Here is a 22,749-nt window from a genome sequence, read left to right as displayed (position 1 = left end):
AGACCTTCCTCTCCCTCCTATCTTTCTTTAGTTGTTTAGTTTAGTTTAGTTTAAGGATTTATATCTCACCTTTCTCAACAATAGGCTTCAAGGTGGGGTATGTCTCCATATACTTTTTGCAGGTGTGAACACCAGTACTAAATGTAAAAGCTCCTTGCAAAAGTTTTAAAAAGAGTATTTGTAACAATAAGGGGTGGAAATCTTTGCTCTGTCTATACAAGTTCCTCTGTTGAGTCCCTGGCAGCATCTTTTTAAAAAAGAATGCAAAGATCTCTAATAATGGAAAAACTGTTAAAGAGGCTGCATCTGCACTGCAGAAGTAATGCATTGACACCACTTTAACTGCCATGGCTCAATACAGTCAGCCTGTGCCATACGTGGGCTTCCCTTCTGCGGCTTTCAGCGTATGCTGAAGCTGTGGTACAATTTAATAAATGGTGCGTGCCCTGCATGTACATGCCTCATTGTCTTCAATGGCTGTGTGAGCATACATGGTTTCCCCCTTATAGGGGGGTGTATGTGTTCCAGAATGGATCTCCCACGTAAGGGAAGGGAGGACTGTACTGTGTAATTTTGGGATTTGTAGCAATGCCAATCTGCATTATTTTTGCAGTGCAGATGCAGCCCAAGTGTTTTGACCAGTCCTTGAAACTTCAGATAGTGTTGCCACTTTATTTCTCCCCTGCAACCACCAAACAAACTTTGCTATTGTTGCTTTTTTACTTTTTCCTTAAAACCCTTTTTCTGCCCTCTCTTTGTAGCCACCATTTCCTAATGCCATCCAGTTCTGGTTTTTTTTCTCCCTTTATTCATGCTTCCCTCTCTTATTTCTCCCCTTCCCTCCGTCCAGCCCAAGAATGCTGGAGACCTGGTGTATGGGTCTTTAAACAGATTGTCTTCTGAATGTCACTGTTGTTGAATACTGTTTGACATCTCATTTCCAATTTGACTCTCTGTTTTCTTGTTGAGGTATTTACAGATTTCTGCTCTATTTTGCAAATAACTCTAGTGTCAGCATCTGGCTGGGCCCCAAGGAGGCAATGGCTTTCCTGTCTTCCACTTTATTTGGACTTAAATCAGAATCTGCCTTCAATTGTCATTACCCCATGAAATACACCTAGTTATACATTCATCACATCTCACAACTCCTGAACTGCACCAGAATAGAATACTGGGCTTTCAGTCTGTACACAGAAAAATATTTTAAAATAAAAATTGTCCCCTTTCTCCTTTACTCTTTATCACGATAATGGAAATTTTGAATAAAAAGATCAAATCCAAAAAACAGATTAAAGTTCCTAAAATGAAAAACTTCCAATATTATCTACAAGTATATGCAGATGATGTTATATTCCTTGACAATCCAATAACAGGTATCCAAAAAGTAGAAGTAATACTGGAAGAATTGGGTGAAATAGCTGGAATCAAGATAAACAAAAATAAAATTGGAATTCTAACTAAAAACTTAGAACAAAAAGAAATCAAAAGATTAAAAAAGAAAACCGAATTTAAAATAACTGACAAAATCAGATATCTAGGGATAACAATAACTAATCATAATGAGGAGTTATATAAAAATAATTATGAGGCTGTCTGGAAAAAAATTAAAGAAGATTTAAATAATTGGACCAGTAAGTTTTTATCACTTCTTGGAAGAATAGCGACAATTCAAATGTGCGTGTTACCTAAAATGCTGTTTCTTTTTCAAACCCTGCCCATATTAATAAATAAATCATCCTTTACATTGTGGAATAAAGACATAGTTAAATATATATGGAGGGGGGGAAATCCAGAATAAAATCCAAAGTGATGCAAGATAGAAAAGAAAATGGTGGACTAGGTCTCCCTAATCTTGAACTCTATTATAATGCCTGTGCACTTCTATGGGTTAAAGAATGGATCTTGTTAGAAAATAAAAAATTATTAGAAATAGAAGCGGTAGACATGAAATTAGGATGGCATGCACATTTGTGTCATGACCAAATAGACAAAGGATTTAATGCACATAACATCAGAAAGGCAATATTTAAAATCTGGAAAAAGTACAAAGACTTCTTCTATTCAGAATTACCGAGATGGACCTCCCCGCAAGAAGCATATCACAAAGAGGAACATCAGGGAAGCCACAAGTGGATAAAATACGAAGACTGTCTGTTAAGCACAAAGGAGGAGATTAAAATAAAAACAAAAGAAGATCTGGAGGGGAAAAGAATTAATTGGTTACATTAAGAACAATTAAAGCTAGAACTCAACAAAGATCTGAAAAACAAAGGAATAGAAATGGAAAAAACGGAATTTGACAAAATCATAATGGGAAAAGAAAAAGGATTTATTAAAAAAATTTATAAGGTACTCCTAGATATTGAGTTAAAAGAAGAAACTGTGAAAGAAACCATGATAAAATGGATGGAAAATATAGGAAGAGTAATACCTTTAGCAATGTGGACAAAATCATGGAAGAATAACCAGAAATTTACAAAATGCAACGTATTAAAAAAAACTACCTCAAAATTCTACACAGATGGTACCTGATCCCCTCAAGATTAGCTAAAATGGAAAAAAAAATGTGGATGGAAACTGTTGGAAGTGTGGAGGAAAAGTGGGAACTATGTATCATGTATGGTGGCAATGTGAAGAAATTCAAAAATATTGGAAGAAGATACATAAAGCAATACAAGAAGTATTAAAAATAAATATACCCCTAGCCCCAGAATTATTTCTACTAAACATTGTAGATGTGATTCAACAAAAGCTGGATAGAAATCAGATTAGTGTAATGTTGTATTTGATTATGGCAGCACGAATGGTATATGCCAGACACTGGAAAACAAAGACACTACCAGACATAATAGAATGGAAAATAAAAGTTCATGAGTTTAAAGAAATGGATAAACTGACAATGTATACTGCAGGGAAAACAAAGCAAGAATACGAGAGGAAATGGGGAAGAATTGGGGAAATGTGGTATTAACAGAGAAAGACTGATAGATTTATAGGGATAAAAAAGTCAAATCTGATTTTTGCAGATTTTTTTTTTATTATTCGGTGGTATTTTCTTTAGATATAATCTGGTACCAATAGTTACAGGTTTAAGAAAATCATAATGTTTACATAAATACAAACAAAAGGATGCTGATGACAATTTATTTGTTCTCTCGGTTTTTATATTGAATTTTCTCACTTTTTCCCTTCTTTTTTTCTTTTCTTCTTTTACTATATATATATGTATATGTGTACATACATATATTTTCTTTCTCTCTTCTTTTTCTTTTGATGATGTACGAATATGATTTTGTACATAGGAGAAATTTTATATTTTGTTAAAATTCAATAAATATTATTGAAAAGAAGAAAAATATTTTAAAATAAAATGAAAGATTAGGCTTGGGCTTCAGGAACACTGAACAAAAGTTCTCCTACTCATGTTTGTTATTATTTTTAAACATACAGCAAACTTTCTTCCTTCAATGACTGCTGTACAGCTTTGGCAGATTGCTCCAGATGTTATGTCTTATTTTTAGCCCTGCTAAACAAACACACAAAGAAGCAGGTCAGTTTTTTTATCTCTTTCTTTTTATATTTTAATCCGCTGATGTGTCTGTGGTGTTGTATGTGTGTAAGCCCATTTTCAGTGACCTACTTTCATGTGCATTTAAAGATAGAAATTTTAAACGGTTGACAGCATTTCTAAGTAGTAAATTATTAAAATGGACTCAAGTTAGATTAACAGTTCAGGGCAACATAAAGGGGAGGCAGTTCATTAACTCTCTTCTTCTTAGCACGTAGATCATTATTTTTGCAATATATTTTTTCTAGAAGTCTTTGTATAAGGGATAACATAAGGTCTCTGTGCTTGCTTGCTTTTTTGCTGCCCTGTATCAAAAGATCTTTGACTGATATACAATAAAATAAATTTAAGCAATTTAAAAGAAGTTAAAATTTAAAACAATTTAAAAATGCAGAGCAAAACAATACAACAAGCTAACAGCAAGTTAAAACAGTTTAAAACTCTGTATATGTAAAAACTGGATAAAATTAGTGGACCTCAAAGGCTTTAATAAAAGCCCATGTTTTAACTCAGCACCAAAATCGAGCCATTGCTGCCACCAATCAGAAGTGCTGCTGACTTTCCACGATTAGGGCAGAAAAGGCCTTCTTCCTTGTCTTCTCACACTGTATTGCCCCCACAGGTGAGACACAATGGAAACCTCCTTCTGTAAGACCTCAGAATATATGAGGGGAAGGCTCAAGCCATCAATAGTCAAAGCTGCCTCCTGGCACTCTGAGACATAGAGGGCACTCTAGTCACACAGGTGGGGTATGCCCAAATATTGCACCTGCAATCTTATCCAGTGCAGGTCACTTACCCGATTCCCAGACCTATGAACCACCAATCCACAGAGCCACTGTCCAACTGAGTTTCAGCTTCAGTTTATTGTCATTGCTTGAGCCCATTACAGCATATAAACACTGCTGCAGCACCTGCACAGCTCCAGCTGAGTCTGGTAACAAGGACAAGTAGGGCTGAATGTCATCACCATCCATGACCACTCATATATCTGGCTAGTGTAGCCTTTTGTTTCAGAAAGGTCTGTATTTCTGCATATTAAGCCAACAGAAAATAGACCTACAAGTGGTGGGAGTGGGATAGAAAACTGCTTAGCACAAAATCTTAGAAACATGCAAGAGGTCTTAGCCTGCCTAGTCCAACTTTTAAATGGTCTCATGCATGTTTATTCTTAAATAAGACTTAATGATTTTGTGGATTTTACTCTCAGGGAAATGTGTATTACAGATTCAGCTAGTGAACACATAATTATTTAGAGGTGAAAACAACAAAGAGGACTATGGCTCCTGAAATATAACATTTATATATCCCATAAAATCTCGTGCTTTGATAAATTTATTAAGGTCTAGTTAACATGTAAATTCTGCAACAAAGCATGATTCTAGGGGACTAAAATAAACTGTCTGGATGAGAGTTAACATCTGCATCTACCAAGAAGTTATTTGAAACTATTCCTAGAGGTTGCATGCTAGTTAATCAAACTTCATAATAATCAATTTATCTGATTGTGGTTTTCTGTTGTGAACCATATTCAAAAGGGGCTTGTGTCATATATGACTTGGTTGTCTGACATTCAGCAGCCAGGTTAACCATAAGATTGACATAAAAGAGAAAGTACAGTCGGCCCTTCTTATACACTGATTTTTTTTATACACAGATTCAAACATCCACAGTTTGAAAATGTTCAAAAAAAGTATAAATTTCAAATATCAAACCTTGATTTTTCATTTTTTATAAGGGACACCATTTTGCTATGTTGTTATATTTAATGGGACTTGAGCATCCACGGATTTTGTTATCCTCGGGGGATCTTGGAACCAGACCCCAGTGTATAACAAGGGTCCACTGTACTTTTGAAGATTCACAGTTGGCTATCATCATCAAAGAAGAAGAAGGTGGAAAATAGGTGAAGACTTTTATTCAGATAGGCTTTTAGAACTAAAGGCTTTTAACAAAAAAGCTGTAAGTGCTGTATTTTTTAAACTGTATTGTTAGACTTTTTCAAATCTTTTTTAGAGTGTAAGTTTTTAATGTGGTTAAACGTTGGTTTTAATATTGACTTTTTGTAATCTTTTTAAAGTATAAGCTGTCTTGAGTTCAGTCTTGAGAAATAGTTGAAATATAAATAAAGATGATACTAATGATATTGGTGGTCTTTATAGTGAAAGCACCAAGAACATTGGAACTAGGTCCTGTTTCTTTTAATTGGTTAGTTAAGTGGAAAAGAGTGTTAACGGTGACACACAGAGCTTACCTGAAAAGCTATTTATTTATTTAGAGTATTTATACCCCACTCTTCAGCCACAAAGGCTCTCAGAGCGGCTTACAATTTTATTTTATTTTTGTGATATTCCATTTGTTTGAAGCCCTACCAGTTTCAGTGAAACATATTTCCATGTCCGTGTGCTTGGGGCTAAAACTACTATTTCCACATTTTCAGTATGGATTGCTTTACTTTTAAAAAGCAAAGTTCATAAAGCTTAACATTATAAAGCAAATTAGTACAAATTCAGCTCTGTGGTGGCCAACCTAAACAGTCATTGTGGGCGACCCTTTCCTCTTGTTAATGCCGCTGGTTCCAGCCTGGACTGCTTGATGTTTATCTGTAGCACTAAAAATGCCTTACTGAGGTGGATGTGGTTTGAAACTATTGAGCCTGACTTCATGATACATATGATTATAATTAGAGCACAAATGTTTCAGGATTAAAGTTCTAAAAGAGATTCCCAGAAGAGTTATAATACAAAAATACTGAAAGCATATGTTCTGTTTCATATGTGAGAGAACATTACGATATTTGTACTTTCAAATAAGTCACAATTCAATCCTTCTAACTCTCATAACTTGTTAATACTCTCTTATCTGGTTAAGTATCAGGAGCTGTGATTCTCTTTTAAAACAAAACACTGTCTCCTATTGCTTTGTTTTGGTTCCCAAAAGTGTTGGTATAAAACCAGAAGTGGAGTTCATGCCACTTTCGCTCTTGGGGAGTTATGTGGTTTTCAGATGTTTACTACAGCTGCTGAATTTGTACACTATGGAGATGTATCAGATCCCACTGATTTCAATACAGATAGTAAAACATTTTTTTTAGAAACAGTGAACATGAACCATACAAAGTTAGAGGATTCACATTGTCTTAATTCCATTGGGAGGGGTAAGCATGTGCTCATAGCTTTCATATTTAAATCACTGGGGTTTCATAGTGCTTGACTTAATCTATATTGTGTTTACCTTGCCTTGTACTTGTATCATAGGCAAAACCATTTGGTAAAAGCCAGATAATAGCTGAATAACAGCCAAAGATATAGTTAATTAGTCAGTATAGTAAATAGTTGATTACATTATTAACTGAAAGTTCAATAGAGGAATTGGAAAGCTAAGGACACTACCCAAAGGACCTTTAAGGATAAACTACTGCCCTAAAATGACATCAAAGATCATATTTCACTGTTAAAATAGATACACATAGCTCTGAATGTTCTATTATTGCCTTTCTCAGAGAATATAACTGTGATTCACCTAACTAGTGTGCTTACTTTCTACATCTTGAATGGGGAAACTGTTTATTTTTCTTGCCCTACCAGAAACATCAGTATTATCTGTTCTTCCATGTCTTCCTCTAGCCTATGTTATATTCTTCCATATACAGTGGAGCCTTTCCTACATGGGGGATCCGTTCCACCCCCCCCCCCCCTGCATAAGGTAAATTCTGCGTAAGCTGGAGTCCCATTCAATAGAATGGGGATTGTGCTCATGGCGGCACGGCGGCGTGGCATGCCATTCATTCAATTGCAGCGTGACTTCCGCGTAAACCGGAAACAACGTATGGTGCACCTGCATATGGAGAGGGCGCACTGTATACAGTTATGACATCATGAAATACAAACAAGTAACTCAGGTTCTCTCAGGTCCTACAATATCAGGATTGTAGCAAGTTGCCTTTTGAAAATATCTATATAATCTGTGCTCTGTTATGGTATATTATGGCATGCTTCTATTTAAAGCTGTAGAAAGCAAGAATGGGATATGTGACACAGGTAAATCCATGTTGTATTATGCTGCATGTTCCCTCATTTTGAAGGGTACAGTGGACACTTCTCATTCGTGGTGATTGGGTTCTGGCTCCCACTGCAAATGGTAAAGACTTCAGACAATAGCACCCTTATTATTCAGTGGGTGTTAATGTGTGCACGTCTGTGTATATGCACAGCCACTTAATAATAATAGTGATCTGTGTATCGGGAATGGCCACACCGATACACAGATCACTAGCCCAATGGTGCGGTAGGCTCACTGTAATAGTTCTTAATAAGATGCTATCAAAACAAGATCTTTTCTTCTCATAAATAGTTGTCCACTTTAACATGCAGCAGAGTTGTTTTACTTTTTATTTTACTCCTAGGATTTAGTTGTTCGTATCATTTTCATTCTTGGCAATTTGACAGCGAAGAACAGTCGAGCCCGGGAACAGTTTTTGGAAGTGCAAGGAAGCATTGACATCCTGGTAGCACTATTTCAATATAATTGTGAAGCTGATGTTAATGGTAAACAGTGGAATGATGGTGGCGAATTTAAAAAACTCAAGCACCCTTCTGAAGCTGAAGATGTCCTCATTAAACTTATAAGAGTAATTGCCAATTTGTCCATTCATCCTTGTGTAGGCGCAAGTCTGGCAAATAACCATCAGATTGTGGGATTACTTATTAAAGTACTAGGTAGGAATAGCTTTTCTTTTCTATCATGGGGAGGGAATTTTTTCTGCTTTTTGTATAGTAAAATGATGGAAACCAATGACTCAAGTCTGAATGTCTACCAAAGTCTGAAGTGCTAAAGCACTGAAGTCAATTAGCTAATCATATTAATACATACAATAACACAGAACTGTCAACTACAGCTAACTTCTTCCCCATCCCCCAAAGCCCTGTTTACTGTCATGCATCATCATTCACACCTGCATTTACTGTCCTGGCTGGTACATAACAATAATTTCCTTCACCCTTTTAAACCAGTGCTTATGGAGTTTAGCTTGCTGTCATTCTCTTCTTGTTGTGTGCTTTTGAATCATTCCTAACTTATCGCAAACCCAAGATGAACCTATCACAGGGTTTTCTTGCCAAGAATTATTCAGAGGGCCTTTGCCTTTGCCTTTGCCTTCCTCTGAGGCTGAAAGAATGTGACTTGCCCAAGATCACCCAGTGGATTTCCATGGCCAAGTGGAGATTCAGACCCTGTAGTCCAATGCTCAAACCACTATACCACACTGGGCACCTGACTAGGTTATTCTCTTCCTAAAGCTTACCATCAATTTCCAGGGGAGGAACAAAAAACAACCATGATCCCGTTTGCTACCTCCATTTCCTACCCTCAAAAGTTCATGCACCACCTTTGCAGATAACCCTTCATGCAAACTAAGCAGTCCCATTTGTGCTGGCCTTCTTATTGTTGTTAAAATAAACAATATGTGGACTAGAACAGACATAGTGAAACCCTAAGCCACTGGATCTGTACTTCACACATTTCCAAAGAGCTTACTTTTAGGATGGGGTGTTTATAATAAATTAGATTTACCATCCAAATATTCAAAGCACTTCAGTAACTTTATTTAGTTGCAAATAGAGGAACTGAGGCTGTGAGAGACTTGCCTAAGTGAGTTTGTGATGAGATTTTCACAGAGGTTTCCTGGTGCATGCTCTCTCTTCACCACTGTGCTACACTTTCCCCTTGTATGTGAACCAAGATTGCTAGGATCCACAAAAATAGTCATTTAAGGCTGCATTCTAAAATGCTGCTCCTAGCTTTAATATATGTAAATCTGAGACTGTTCAGACCAACAAGTATAATCAAGTGATCAGTAATTATAAATAGGATTGGTGTTGACATCTCTTGAAAGCACCTCTTTTCTCCCTTGCAAATTTTGACAAGGCTTACTGCATATCATTTATTAAGATGGTTGTGTTAAGGACTCGAGTTTCAGCTGGGGTATGAAGCACATATCCATAGCTCATTGAAAAACAGATCTAGTGGGGAATAGAAGTGGCTCAAAATAAAAAGGTTGAAGTCAAGAACATAATTTTGCAGAAATGTTGTCAGGTTTTTTTGTTAACAACAATACATTCTGTGTTTTTCTTTTAAGTAATATAGTAATAACTGAAATTGTGATAAACTTCAGAAATAGTCAGTGCTTTGAAAAAAGGCCTATGTCTTATTTTCTATCTCACCAGAATACAAATCAGTGGAGGAATGTGAGGAGCTGGTTATTAATACCACAGCAACAATCAACAATTTATCCTTCTACCAAGTGAAGGATTCTGTAATCCAAGAGAGGAAATTATATATTGCAGAGTGTAAGAATTTTAAAAACCAATTCATCTTTCAGTTTTCTATGGTATAATAGAGGCTATTATTTCCCATGAATGTTTAGCAACTGAGTGAAAAATAACGCTGGCATTAACAAAAAGGAGACTGTTATTTACAGCTATATCTCAGGAAATGTGTTTCTGGGCATTATTTCCGTAACAGAAAATTTGGTACCAGAGGCAGAAATAACATGGAAGGAATACACTACAAAAAAGAAGAGCAGTTTAACAGACTTCAGTAACTTTTTATCCAAAACTAACAGTATGTATGTGTGAAATGAAACAACTAGGTCAAGACAGGTAAACTTGGTTTAAGTAAACCAAAACATTTTGAATATGCTAGAGACCACCTGTAAGCTTCTTCTAAAATGCATTCAAGGATAATTTTCCCTTTTTAAAAAAAATCCATTTTGGTGACCAAATCTGGATCTCTGCTTTAAAAAAAAAAGATCCTGGTGGATCTGATGACAGACTTATTTGATTTCCCCATTCTCTATTTTTTGTTGTTCAAGCATGCTCAGTAATGGACTCTGGAGGCAGCGGATGTTTGCCTTGCCTGTTGCAGGCAGGTATACACAGCTACAGTAGGATCAGCTTGAGCAGAATTAAAATTCACGTGTAATGTTCAGCATGTATGTACTCTACACAAATTGCCAGTCTGTACACTGGTAGAGTTATTAACATGGAATGGAATGGACGTATGTTGTTACCCAATAAATAGTTCAGTTATGTATTTTTAAAAACTTTATATATCTGCCAAAACACTACTATGAAATTTTGTATATGGAATAAAATTTATAATGAAAGTAATAAATATTTTAGGAGGTTATGTAATAAAGAGGAACAAAGAGCAAGGCAGCAATAGAAACAACTCAGATAACTTCACTTTTAGTCTCAAAACAAATAAAAAATAAAAGGGGGAGAAGTCTGTTTAATCACCTAACCACCTAGAGTCTCATCTCAGGCCCATCTGCTGGTACACTGCTCTCAGCTGGAATAGATCCATAGGCTGTTGTTCTCTGGCCTCAGAATTGTTGCTGGAAGGCTATTGTGGTGTTAAACCCTTTCCCTCACTGTCTTCTTGGCTGTGTGTTTGTCCACTAAGGTGTTCTTTCTATTCATACAAAGTGATGCGCTTGATTTATACAGTCGTCCCTCCTAACTCGTGGATCTGAGATCTGCGCCCTTGAATATCCGTGGAGGGGTGACCTCTGCTATCTTCAATGGCGTGCGCGCCTGAAAGTGCACACCATTCAAGCCTAAGGGGCTTGAATATGCACAAGCCTCCATTTATGGGTGTGTGTGTGTCCGGAACAGATCCCCCATGAAAACGGAGGGCCAACTGTATTCTGTATTTAACTAGATTCTTGTACAAAGATACAGTAATTTTTGCAAATTTCTCAATATGTCTGAACAATATGTGTGAAATTATGACAGTCCCTTAAGTTGATATTTGTTGTTATTAACTGTCCACAATTCAATCTCAACCCATGGCGATCCTATGAATGGGACATATCCAAGAACCCCTGTCCTCCACTGTTTTGCTTAGTTCATGCAAACTCATACCTGTGACCTCCTTTATAGAGTTTGTCCATCTAGCATACAGGCTTCTTCTCTTTCTACTTTCCCTCCACCTTTCCTAGCATTATTATTTTTTCCAATGAGTTGTGCCTTCTCATGATGTGTCCAAATTACGACAGCCTCAGTTTTGCCAACTTGGCCTCCGTGGAGATTTTGGCTTGATTTATTCTAGGACTCATTTGTTTGTTTTTTTTGGCTGTCCACAGGATCCTTCTCCAGCACCACATCTCAAATGAATTGATTTTCTTCCTATCATCTTTCTTAACTGTCCAGCTCTCACATTCATACATGCCAAAAGGGAATACAATGGCCTGTATGATTCTGACTTTTGTGCGGAGTTGTATATCTTTGCATTTTAGAATCTTTTCTTGTTCTTTCATAGCTGCTCTCCCCGTTCTTAATCTTCCAATTATCTGGCTGCATTCTCCATTCCTATAAATGTTTGATTCCACGTATGAGGATTCTTTTACTATTTCTCCATTATCTAGGTTGAGTTTATGCAGATTCTCTGTGGTCATTCTTTTTGTTTTCTTTATGTTCAACAGTAAGCCTGCCTTTGCACTTTCTTTCTTGATGTTCCTTAGTATTTGTTCCAAGTCTGGGATATTATCTGCTAGTATTATGGTGTTGTCTGCATATCCTAAATTGTTGATATACCTTCCTCCTATTTTCACTCCTTCTTCTTCTATGTCCAAGCCAGCTTTTCTTACAATATGTTCTGCAAATAAGTTGAACAGGTAGAGTGATATCTGACTCCTCTGCCAGTTGGGAACCATTCTGTTTCTCTGTGTTTTGTTCTGACAGTAGCCTCTTAGTTGGCATATAAGGAGATGAATAGGAGATATGTGTAGAAGAGTGAGGTTTACACAGAAGTCTTTAGATTTAGATGTGAGGTCATTCATTATTTTTGTGAGAATGCCATTCATAGTTTTTTATGAATGTCATTCATAATTTTCAGCATGTAAGGAGTAGAAGTTAAGGTGGAGGGTCTCAAGAGTAGAGCTAGAGGATGGAAAGTCAAGAGAATAAAAATAAACTTCACATTCCAGGAATCTGAAGGCAAACGATCAGAGAGATTGGACAGTAGTTAAAGAGCAAGGCTGAGTGAACTTTTTTTTTTGTAAGAAAGAGGAGTGTGGATGGGGTAGATCTGATATAGAGAGGAAAGATAAATGGAAGGAGATATAACAACCAGGAGATGGTTGATTGAAGTGACACATGGCAAGATTAGGAGAGGACAACAGGAGGAAGAGGGAAAGGTTGGTGGCAGAAGGGAAGAAAAATCAGAATAAGTCAGTGTGAAATGTGTGCCTTCTGGCTCTGTACTTAGATCTTTTAAAGCAATATCGAAAAGATATAGGAAAGTGTGGTGCTGGATGAAAAGAGATGGTTTTACTGGGCTTCCTCTGAGGCCAGATATTAACACTAAAGTCTGTCATGCTATACCACAGTGTGCTTAATGGGCTCAAAATCTTTTGGCATGTCAGAGAAGTCAGAGTAACCTCCTTGTCCAGAGAGCCAGCTATGATTTGTTGTAAGGCACATCCATCTGACTGCTTCCCACACTCAATATGTTAGTTGTGTGGTAAATGTGGGAAGCAGGACCTTGAAAATAGTATTCTTTTTTTTTCTTTTTTCTTTTGATGCTGAAAGCATAACTCCCACAGAGCAGATTGTGTGTGCAGTTGCTTTTGGCTTACTAGCACACCCCAAATCCATGTTTTATAGCCAAAAATTAAAATCTTAATGTGACCAAGTATCTTAAATTACCTTATTTCCAAAAGCTCTTGTTCTCTTTCCACATTCTTATTAATAGTCCAGAGAATTCCTACCTTAATAGTTCCTCAAGCTAAGGGATGAAGAAGATAGAGACCATGAGCCACATTGGTCTCTCACCCTCAATTTTTATTTCTTTAAGGGAAAAAACAAAACAAAAACATATGCATGCCTCATGAGTATGTGTGGAAGTTTTACCACACTTTTCCTTCAACTGTTTTAGGTGTGCGGGGGGGGGGGGGTCCTTTAAAAAAAACTGGAAATAACTTCCAGTCATTTCCTGTTTTGGGGGGGAAAACTCCCCTCCTTTGGTTAAAACAACCCAGAGGCTCAAACATGGCAAACCCCATTTCCCCTACTGGGCACAAGATACCATTTCCAGTTCATGTGGAAGGATAAATGGCTGGATGATGGGATCCAGCAGTGGGAGGCATCTGAATACTTGCAAGCTGAGGAAGTTGTCCACCACTCTTCTAGCTGCTCTCATCTTTGGAGGCCCAGTTTATAGCTGGGGTAACAGAAGATACAAAGGCTACTCTCTCTCCTGCATCCCTTGATTAACGTTTGTTCTCTTGTCAGAATTTGCTAGAGATTTGGCTACTCTTCAGCTTGTAGAAAATATTCAACGCTCTGGTATCATTTATATTTTATTCCAAAGACTATGTTTCCTTTCTTTTTAAGATAATTGTTTGTTTGTTTTTTCACACAATTTGAAATTTGCCATCTTTCTGTCCATACATTTTCCAATGCTTTTTTGTAATTTATACTTGTTGCAAGTTTTTGAAGCTCCATGGGATTCTTCATCAGGCAAAATGTTACAAACCAAACAGGAGGGAAAAAAATTGTACATGTTAGTCTGATGCCTGCATGTTGTTTCAGTCCTTAGTGAAGATGGTATGCTGGGGAAGATATCTTTTGCAGGCAGGCTCCTCCTCCTTCTGGCCATGCTGCAATAGGGAGATTTTCAAAGTCCAGGAAATTTAAAGTCCATTTGCATCTCAACGGGGATCCATCTTTTGCAATCCAATTTGTCTCCATTCCAGTAAGGTCACAGACCTCTTTGTAAGCTGAGAACCATGGATTCCTCAAGAACCATGGATTCCGTGTTTTTGCATCAGGAACATTTTGGTGGTGTTGAGGTAAAACATGCAAACTCAGTCCAAATTTAAGAAGAAGAGATTATTTTACCTTGGTTGATGGTCCCATTCTTCAGGCTGCTCTTCATGGTTCCCCTGTGGCAGCTACAATGCAGTATATAATACAGAAAATATGCAGAAGTAGCTGTGTTGGCCATTTAACAAAAATCTATCAGTGAAACCTTTATTGGCCAACCGAAATGCACAATATATTTGTTGCAAGCTTTCGAAGCTCCATGGACTTCTTCATCAGTCAAGATGTTACAAACCAAACAGGATTAAAAAACAAGTGGAGATGTTAGTCAGATGCCTGCATGTTGTTTCAGTCTTTTCACAGATGGATTTTTGTTTGGATTTGTTAAATGGCCAACACAGCTACCCCTGCATGTTTTTGTCATTTGTTTGTTTGTTTTGTACGATTTCTTAAATTATACTAAATTTTCCCATTTCTCTGTTAAACAACAGTGCTTTTGAAGCTGTTCATGAGCAATAATATGGATGGAATTCTGGAAGCTATTCGAGTCTTTGGTAATCTTTCTCAGTACCATGAAATATGTGACTTCATTATACAGCGAAAGGGTGAGTTCCTATCCACTGTAAGTTACCTAGCTATGTAAAGTAATGCTAGTCCCATAAGCACACAGAGTTGAAAGCATATGAAAACAGATGGACTGCTAATGTAAGAGGGTGTGAATTGTAACTTAGGCTGGTTTTCACCACCACCTTTCCCTGCCGAAGCCTCACAGTGTTATTTGTTATGTCAGAATAGGTAAATTTGGCTACAATGGTTATGACAAATCTTTATGACTAAGATCACTTTGAATTGAAAAAGGCCAGGATTTCAAGAACACCAGGGAGACTTGATGACATTTCTGGTTATGAAACTGGCAGGAATGTAGGTAAAAATGTAAGCAAAGAGAACATGGTTAGCTCAGTGTACGTGTGGCTGGATTCTTAATAAAACACATATTGTTATAGTTGTTAAAGAAGCTAAATAATTCGTGTTATGATCATGATGTTCAACACTTGCATTGATGTCGGATATCAGGACCCTCTTGGGAAAACTGAAAAATAAACCCTCAAAGTGGTCAGAATTCCACTTCTGGAATTCCACTTCCATCAAAAATGGATATTTTTGATGTTGAACAGTACAGGGACACTTTGCTACCCGTGTAAAAGATAAATTGTTGCAGCTAGAGACTCCCAGGAACAGCAATTTGCCCTCTTTTTTGGCCCAGAAAAAAGTTCAGTCTGGGGATTCTGGAAGTATTGAGGGCCCCATAAACATCCTTGGGGAGAGCTGCACTTTGTTTGCTGCAAAGGTAAATCCTTGGACTACTGCCCTGCTACGTACTTCTAACTGCATCAGATGCCTTTTCTAAGGAGTGTAGTGTATATGCTTCACATTCTAGACTTGTTTGATTTAATAAGTGATGTACAAGTGCTACTTAAAGACAAGTTTGCTCTCTAAAATAGTTATTTCTTATTGTGCAATCTTAGTGTACAAGTTCATGATTACTTTGCTTGATGCCAAACACCAAGAGGTCTGCTTTTCGGCCTGTGGAGTTCTCATAAATCTTACTGTGGATAAAAACAGGCGTAGTATACTGAATGAAGAAGGAGGAATTAAAAAGTGAGTTCAGGATGCCAGTCTGAGTGAGTTGGCTGATTTTTACTGAACTGAATGTTGGGAAGGGGTTATCTCCTTTAAAAGGTTCTGCAAAGATATCCCAGCTCTGCTGGATATTAGTGAGTACTACAGAAGGACAAGCATGATAAGATGGTTTATCTTTTCCCCATCACTGCACAGGTTAATTGATTGTTTAAGAGACTTTGGGCCTACAGACTGGCAGCTTGCTTGTTTAATATGCAAAATTTTGTGGAACTATAGTGAAAATATTACAAGTGCTCAGCCCTGCTTTGAAGATGATGATACAAACACTCTGCTAGTTCTTCTTACTTCATTTTTAGGTAAGCTGTTTAGTTTAATCTTACTATTCGTCTTTAAATGAAGGAAAGAAATACAAGACTCCCATGGCTCAATGCTAGGGTGTCTTGAATTTATAGTTTGTTGTGGCAACAGAGATCTCTGACAGGGAAGGCTAAAACTTTCACAAGAATTCCCAGAATTCTATAGCATTGAGCCATAGCAGTTAAAGTGGTGTCAAATTGCATTGTTTCTGCAGTGCAGATGCAGCCTAAGAATACCAATTGATGGAGCGAGTGATGAAAGAGAGTTGTATGGTTGTCTTTTTACCTTCCATGATACAGCAGGCAATACCTACATTAGGGTACTGAAGAAAATCTAAAAATGTAAGCGCCCCCCCCCCCCCACACGCACACCTTGCAGACTGCAATGCTACTGGCAGAATGTCCACCAAAAGGAGGAGAAAACAGGTATCAGGGATCTGGTTAGATAACACCAACATTCTTAGGGGTTTATGTATAAGAGTCATTGCTGTGAAATGGACAATGTTTATAAAGTGAAATAGTTACCACATTGCTGAGATGAAATTAACACATCTGGGAATAGAAGCAGAAATTTAACTAGAGTTTAAGAATATAAAGGAACTGGCCTTGTAACTACATCAAGAGATAGAGCTCCATGCTGACTAGGCGTTATAAAACCTGTATTATTACTGCATGCCCCCTCTTTAAATTTTCACACCCAATCTTTCAGCGTTGGCCTCTACTTAGATCCAATACACTTTGTCCTAAATGCTGTCAACACTGTTGTTTACACAAGCCATTGAATGATAGTCTTAACACATTGATTAGCAAGAGATTAAAGGACTACTTGATCATCTGAAATCCTGCTCCAGCTCATAAGGCTGTGACAATAAAGAGTGTGACAATAAAGAGCTAGATACAGAGCTGTGACAATAAAGAGTGACGTTGGACGTTGCCTATAAAGGAGCTATGAAAATTTCCATATAATAGTCAGTGTTGTTGTGTGCCTTCAAATCATTTCCAAGTTAATGGTAACCCTAAGGTGGACCTATCATAGGGTGTTCTTGGCAGGTTTTTTCATAGGGAGTTTGCCATTGAGTTTGCCTTTGAGGCTAAGAGAGTGTGACTTGCCCAAGGTTTCCATGGCTGAGCTGGGATTTGAACCTTCTTCTCCCAGTGATCTAATCCAATGACCAAACTGTTACACCACTCTGGCTCTCTCCATAGCCCAATGCCAACATCGACTGGTGTCCCAATAAATCTTTCCCTCACTTTTACCTGTTCATGCTAGAAAACAAAATCCTGCATGTGGGGAATGATACATACATAAGTACAGTTACCTAACTAAGTACATATCCATAATAGGTTAAGTTCTTGATTGTTCAGTATTGACTGATACAGACATTGCCCCTCTCCCTGCAGATGACGAATTGGCCCTGGATTACAGCTTTGACAGTGATTTAAGAGAGTATCACAAACTTTATTGGGAAACAGAATTCAAACCTGTGGCACAGAAGCTACTTCAGAAAATTCAGAACAGAATATTTAGTTGAGCTCTTGAACTGTTACTTGATTTTAAGGTGGGTGTTGAGAATATCAGTGTAAAGGACACTTCAGTGGCTGTTTATGTAAGTTGTTTGCTATCAGAACGTTTGAACATGCTGTTTCCATAGAAAATGTCTAAGTAGATTATTTTTGTATTTAATGTGTACATTGGAGAATACCTGTTCTTAGTTTTCCAGTGGCATTTAAGGGTTATAAAAATAAACCAGCTACAGCATTTGGACTGAGTACCTTTTTGAAAAGCGTAAATATAGATAAAAATCTGTCCTAGCATTGTTGAATGGAAGACTTGCAAACCTAATTTCAAATGAGATTACCAAATGATAGGCAAGGATTATTTTGTCCTGTTGACTCAGAACACTGGACATGTGTTGATCATATGATAGACATATAGCTAAAGTGGGATGATTAGTAAACTATTGTTTTCTCTCGCAATTTTAAACTCTATCCTGTTAACTACTAAGAAAAATGATGTCTTACATTTTGAAAATTGTTAGTCCACATTTGAGTACTATATACTCATGTATCTAGACATTTCAGTCAAAAAATTGACCCCCAAACCTGAGTTGACTTATCCATAGGTCAATGTAAGTACTGTACTGTAAACTTTTTTTTTTTAAAGAAACCATCCCCTGCTGAAAAGCAAGTGTGTAACTGTCCTGAAAGCATTGATCCACATCTGCTCTCTCATTCATCCAGCCTTTAGGATGAGCACAAATTGCTGGAATTTTCTAAGTTCTTTGGCATTGTTTTTCTTTGCTTCATCCTTTAGATCCTTTGTTACATGTTCCTAAGTTTACCCTCAGTTTATCCATGGATCATATCAAAATTCCTAATTTAGAAGATGCGGGTCTGATATGCGATTTAAGTAAACAAAGAATTCAATAACCATTTCATAAGGAAAACACTCTATGTGTGGAAGAAAACAAAAGAGAGATGGTTCCCTAAAATCCCTCTATGGGTCTCTACAAATGAAGCCTTTTTTAAAAATGAAAAGATGATATGTGAGAAATGGCCAACATATAAAGACTTAACTAAATTAGAAAATAATCAAAGAAGAATCAAAACAGAAGAAGAATTGCATGAGGAAGGCTACATTTGTAATTGGTTTCTGTATAGAAGAATAAAAGAAAGATATAATCAAGATATGAAACTGAATGGAATAGGGAAAGGGTAAACAGAATTTGAGAATATCATTATGCAAGAGAGAACTAGAGAAATCTCCAAAATTTACCAACTACTATAAGACAAAAACTGGAACAAGAAAGCATAAAGATTTGTATAAGATGGGCGCAAGACCTTGGACAAAATATTCAGCTTACACAATGGGAAAAGAATTGGACAAGAAGAATTAAATATAGCAAAAATTATGCCATACAAGAAAATTTGGTCAAAATGCAATTCAGATGGTATTTAATACCGGAAATAATATCAAAAATATCAAAGAACTGTCAGAACAAATATTGGAAGTGTAAAGAAGAAAGTGGAATCATGATACGTTGCTGGTGGAAATGTAAAAAAGTTAACCAGTTTGGACAGAAATACATCAAAAGATACAAGATGTTCTTAAGATGAATATTATCAAAGACCCAAAGATGTTTTTATTGAATATGGTCGAAGATAGTGACCTAGAAAGAAAATATGGGAAATTAATATTCTACATGATTAGTGCAGCTAGGATATTATTGGCCTCAGTATGGAAAACAGATCAGACCCCCGATATAGATACGTGGATATTGAAGGTATACCATTACATGAAAGTAGATAGATTAACTTGCTGGATAAACAAAAGACCAATAGGTAAATTCATGAAGGATTGGGAACCATGGCTAAACTATTTGAAAGAAGAAGAAGGAGCTTATTCTATTATCATTTATAATTGAATCAAATAGTTTAAAGGAAAAAAAATAATCTCACTTGATATCAGTATGTAATAATGTAAAATAAAATAAGACAAAGAGGGATATAATAAACATTGCAAAGAAGGTAAAGAAAAATTGTTGTAGAGAACCAACTATATAAAGAGCAGTGCTAAAGTGATAATGTAATGGTGTGTAGAAAGTGACAATTTACCAAATGATGAATTACAATCTTGATAGAGAATAGAGGAAGGATTTAAGAAGAAATCTCTATTAATTCTGAAATGTAATAGATACAAAGTAATGTATTTTAATAAGTGAAAAATCGATAAATATTTGCAAAAAAATTCCTAATTTTAGCCCCCAAACTTGCCCTCAATTTATACATGAGGTTGATTTATGGCAGAGTATATACGGTATATGCAAAGTATGAATTTCCAGCATCAAGAAGCACCAACTCACTTACAATGCAAGAATCTATTTTACTACTAACAGATGGGCATGTCCTCCAAACTGGAATAGTTGTGGGTATCCTGGTTTGGAAGATATACTCTGAGCATCTTCTGGTGCTATCCCCTACCTACCCTCCTTTTGAGTAATGCAACACCTGAACACATGGCCATCACCATTGCCATATCTTTGGAGAACAGGGGAGGGAGGAATCAATGGAATACAGCCAGCTATTGCTCCATTGATTCCAGAGTACAATGGTAATAGCTGCACATGCCAATGAGTCTTATGTTAAATGACATCTTTGCAGCCAGATGTATTGGAGGTGAAATATCTTGTTTAGTAGCCTGAACCAACTATGAAACAGTGGCTGAAGAGCTCAGGAAAGTGCAAAGGGTCGCCAAAGTTCTTCTTGCCTGCATGATGTGTACAAAGAACTTCTGCCAGAACATCTGCCTTTGGGAAGAATCTTCTTCCCAGACTGGCATCAAAACTTGATGTTGCTCCTGTCTCAGTCGTAATTGATGTTAAATCTCCCCACACTGTTGTCAGGACCATTTATGCAGGAAATGCCCTGTGCACTGTGAAGTGTGAGAAAAAAAAATAAAGGTATTCTCTGTAGAGGCACTTCCTTTGAGCTTGCACCAGTGATTGGTTGTATAATTTTCTGCTGATCTCCTCCTTTCCAACATGAAAACAACTATGTTGCCCCCCCCCCCAGCATAACTTACAAGGTGGGTATGTTTTGGTTTTCTGACCAACAACGTGTGCTCACTAACAGGATATGGCAGCCAGTAACTAGATATATTTTAATATTATTTATATCATCTGCCCTTTCTCCCAGCACAAGACCCAAGGTGGCTTACAACAAATTAAAACAAAGCACAGCTTTCATAGGATACAATGAATGGAGGGGATATTTTGCGTAGTTAACTTAAGAACTGTGAATTTGGCCTGTTACTTTTGGATCAGCATAAGGCTTGCATTTTTTGCTACAGGAAATAGCAGATGCTTCCTGTTAAACTGTAAAGGGTTGCAGTTTAGCTCTTTGGTTTCTTCTCTTTAATGCAAAGCACAAATGTGCACAATTTGAGAGACTGACAGCAGACCCACAATTCTATTTGCAGTTAGTAACAGTTCATGAAGTGAGCCTCAAATAAGAGAGAAAAAATGTTTTATTTAAACAATTCAGTAATACTGACAGATTTCAGAACAGTTCATGCTCATACAAAAGTGTCCATATAGTTTCCAAGAATATCTGTATACCAAATTTTATTTGTTGCTGTTATGTTTTTCTGCTTGACTACATAAGCTGCTGCTAAATGAGAGACCATACCCAAGAGTAAGCAATGTATTGAGATGCTGCTTAAATTCCAAATTAACATTTGCACACCTTAGACAGGTACTAGGAACAATGGGAGAAGAAACAGGACATTGCCCCCCAAGTATATAGCAATTCATATAGTTGCAATATTTCTTAAGCAGCTTTGAAAGTTCTCACTCCTCCTCTCTCAACTGGTTTTATTGCATCACTGTGAACAAGTCCAGGCCAACAGCTGTATGCTTTGCATGTAGCTAAACAGCAAGAAATTCTTGTTGCAATCCAAACAGTTAGTGTGAAGTACAGTTTCATTTCTAGTTATTAAATAGGAGTTTAATACATAGAAAACAAAGGCTCAGACAATAGCTTTGCTTGCTTTCACTTGTAGCTTAATAGGAATCACTAGTCTCTTCATTTCACCACCACATACAGCAGCATCAGGTCTTCTCTTTAATTTTTTTTTTCAAAAGCAGAAGTCCCCTTAAGTTCTCCTTGTATTCCAAAATTTATCTAGTTGTGACAATTCCAAGATTTAGGCTATTAACTACTTGTCTGTCACAAACCATGGTTTCCTGTGCTAATAGGAACAGACTGTAGCAATCAGAAAACACCTCTGAATAATTTTGTCTCTTACCACCAAGCTCAACAACAGCAGCGATACTCCCTTGAGGAATAAGCTAAAACTAAAAAGAGTTATGGCACAATGGTTCTCATAGCTTTTAGCCACCACTGATTTTAAACTCATTAGCATTCCATGGTAGGCAGCACCTTCATCATCATTAGCCAGGGATTTCAGGTCATGTAGCGAGTAATGGCTCTCAGAGCATAAAGCAGTTCAGCCTGCATCCGTGCTTCTATAAGAAGCAAATTGACATGAACCTTTTTAAAAACAGGAAAAGGAAAGAAACAGATGAGTTTGATGTACATTTTGTGCTCCATTTGCTTTTAAGATATACAGAATCACAGTGTGATTAACAGTTGAATTACAAGTCAGGTCATGGAGCTGGCTGACCCCACAAGTGCACAGTGCTGCTCATGCACTCCAGGCTAGTCAAAGACCTTGTGAAGGGCCCAGTGATATGAACTGATGCTCCTTATGGGAGGTGGATGCAGTGGACATGTGCTACTCATAACTTGCAATAAGCCCAGCAGCAATGGCTTATCAGTGACTTGTCTATCAACCAGT

At 37.1% G+C, this 22,749-nt stretch overlaps 2 protein-coding genes across 9 annotated transcripts in view; one reads left to right on the top strand and one right to left on the bottom strand.

Annotated features, from left to right (window-relative positions):
* Nucleotides 1-18,156, top strand: part of ARMC2 (armadillo repeat containing 2) — a 63,514-nt gene extending 45,358 nt beyond the window's left edge. For 3 of the 5 annotated variants that reach the window (XM_042478885.1, XM_042478878.1, XM_042478905.1), the window contains 7 exons: nucleotides 3,451-3,550; nucleotides 7,974-8,286; nucleotides 9,793-9,915; nucleotides 14,886-14,999; nucleotides 15,921-16,053; nucleotides 16,231-16,391; nucleotides 17,793-18,156. In XM_042478885.1, coding sequence (XP_042334819.1) covers nucleotides 3,451-3,550; nucleotides 7,974-8,286; nucleotides 9,793-9,915; nucleotides 14,886-14,999; nucleotides 15,921-16,053; nucleotides 16,231-16,391; nucleotides 17,793-17,923 — 1,075 coding nt within the window. In that variant the 3' untranslated portion in view covers nucleotides 17,924-18,156. Of the gene's footprint in view, nucleotides 1-3,450; nucleotides 3,551-7,973; nucleotides 8,287-9,792; nucleotides 9,916-14,885; nucleotides 15,000-15,920; nucleotides 16,077-16,230; nucleotides 16,392-17,792 lie in introns of those variants that run through there. The other 2 variants (XM_042478893.1, XM_042478901.1) reach the window with 2 other exon arrangements.
* A 3,243-nt stretch (nucleotides 18,157-21,399) lies between these two features.
* SESN1 (sestrin 1) overlaps nucleotides 21,400-22,749 on the bottom strand; it is a 56,704-nt gene continuing 55,354 nt past the window's right edge. For all 4 annotated transcript variants that reach the window (XM_042440167.1, XM_042440247.1, XM_042440329.1 and 1 more), the window contains one exon: nucleotides 21,400-22,442. In XM_042440167.1, coding sequence (XP_042296101.1) covers nucleotides 22,356-22,442 — 87 coding nt within the window. In that variant the 3' untranslated portion in view covers nucleotides 21,400-22,355. The remainder of the gene's footprint in view (nucleotides 22,443-22,749) is intronic.

Source organism: Sceloporus undulatus, chromosome 1 (genome assembly GCF_019175285.1).
Source record: "Sceloporus undulatus isolate JIND9_A2432 ecotype Alabama chromosome 1, SceUnd_v1.1, whole genome shotgun sequence".
NCBI classification, from domain to species: Eukaryota; Metazoa; Chordata; class Lepidosauria; order Squamata; family Phrynosomatidae; genus Sceloporus; species Sceloporus undulatus.
The sequence above is the reverse complement of the archived record's forward strand: the minus strand, read 5'-3'. Positions and strand labels throughout refer to the sequence as shown.